Below are 979 nucleotides of genomic sequence, written 5' to 3' on the forward strand. Positions count from 1 at the left end.
CAAACATCTCTGTTTCAAGAAAGAAACGTTTAATTTCGAAACAATTTTTTCCCGCGATCACTTGCTCCCGTAACCTCCCATCGGCATGGCAGGCAGAGGTCACAGGGGTCAGGATGAATGTGCTAGAAGACCCGACCCGAGATCGCCCCGCCTTCCAGCGCCGCCCACCCGGGGGGGGGTTTCTGGCGGCACCTTCATGGCACCATGCAAGCGGAGAGAGAGGCACGGACGCAGCTTTCACGGGAGATGAGAGTCTTTTCTTACGGTCATTCTAACGGTCCTTTTGCAACATGTAAACAAAAAAAGAAAAACAGAAAGCTTAATATTGTCTTCGAAGGAGGAAACTGACATCGTTGGCGATGTCGAGAGGAGGGGTGCTGGGGTCATACCGCTTGTAGGGCATCCCGCTCTTCGAGATGAGGAACTTCTCCCAGTTCCAGCGCACGTCGTAGCTCCTCAGGGGCTCGTAGATCAGCATACTCGGTTTCATGAATGCCAGGCGCGTGGGCGGGCAGCTCGACTGGTGATGGGGGAGAAAAAATATGCAAATATATTATATTCTTCCAGTTGAAAAACTCGATTAAGATTTTGTCGTTAGATTAGTACTGAAGATTAAAAGGTTATATACCATTTTAGCAATATGTTATCAAAATATATATTGCACAATATATATCTAGAAAAGTTCGTTCAGAGTTGTGGTTTCCGGGGCAGATAGGGCAGGAAGAGTATTTGTAATTGTGGCAGTCGAGAAGGGTCTTCGTAACATTAAAATTTAAAATCAGAAACAACACTATGGTACGTGGGTGCGATTGCAAGAAATCATAACAGTAACCTGCTGTGTGACAAGAACATAGATTTATATAATCCACGGTCAGATTCGATCCTGCGTGCAGGCATCTACACATCTCGCCCCACGGCTGTATAAAACGGAAGACCAAAAAGAATATTGCGTTTGATCATCTACCGACAACACCTCGGA

The 979-nt window shown here is 46.3% G+C and overlaps 2 protein-coding genes across 2 annotated transcripts in view; one reads left to right on the forward strand and one right to left on the reverse strand.

Annotated features, from left to right (window-relative positions):
- Positions 1-979, forward strand: part of LOC119592656 (glutathione S-transferase Mu 2-like) — a 66,444-nt gene that overhangs the window by 20,789 nt on the left and 44,676 nt on the right. The gene's annotated exons all lie outside the window — the stretch shown is intronic.
- LOC119592657 (glutathione peroxidase-like) overlaps positions 13-979 on the reverse strand; it is a gene marked incomplete in the record, with an annotated part of 7,782 nt that continues 6,815 nt past the window's right edge. The window contains 1 exon segment of the mRNA XM_037941571.1: positions 13-520. Coding sequence (XP_037797499.1) covers positions 320-520 — 201 coding nt within the window.

The sequence above is a fragment of the Penaeus monodon genome, chromosome 30 (genome assembly GCF_015228065.2).
Source record: "Penaeus monodon isolate SGIC_2016 chromosome 30, NSTDA_Pmon_1, whole genome shotgun sequence".
In the NCBI taxonomy this organism is placed as follows: domain Eukaryota; kingdom Metazoa; phylum Arthropoda; class Malacostraca; order Decapoda; family Penaeidae; genus Penaeus; species Penaeus monodon.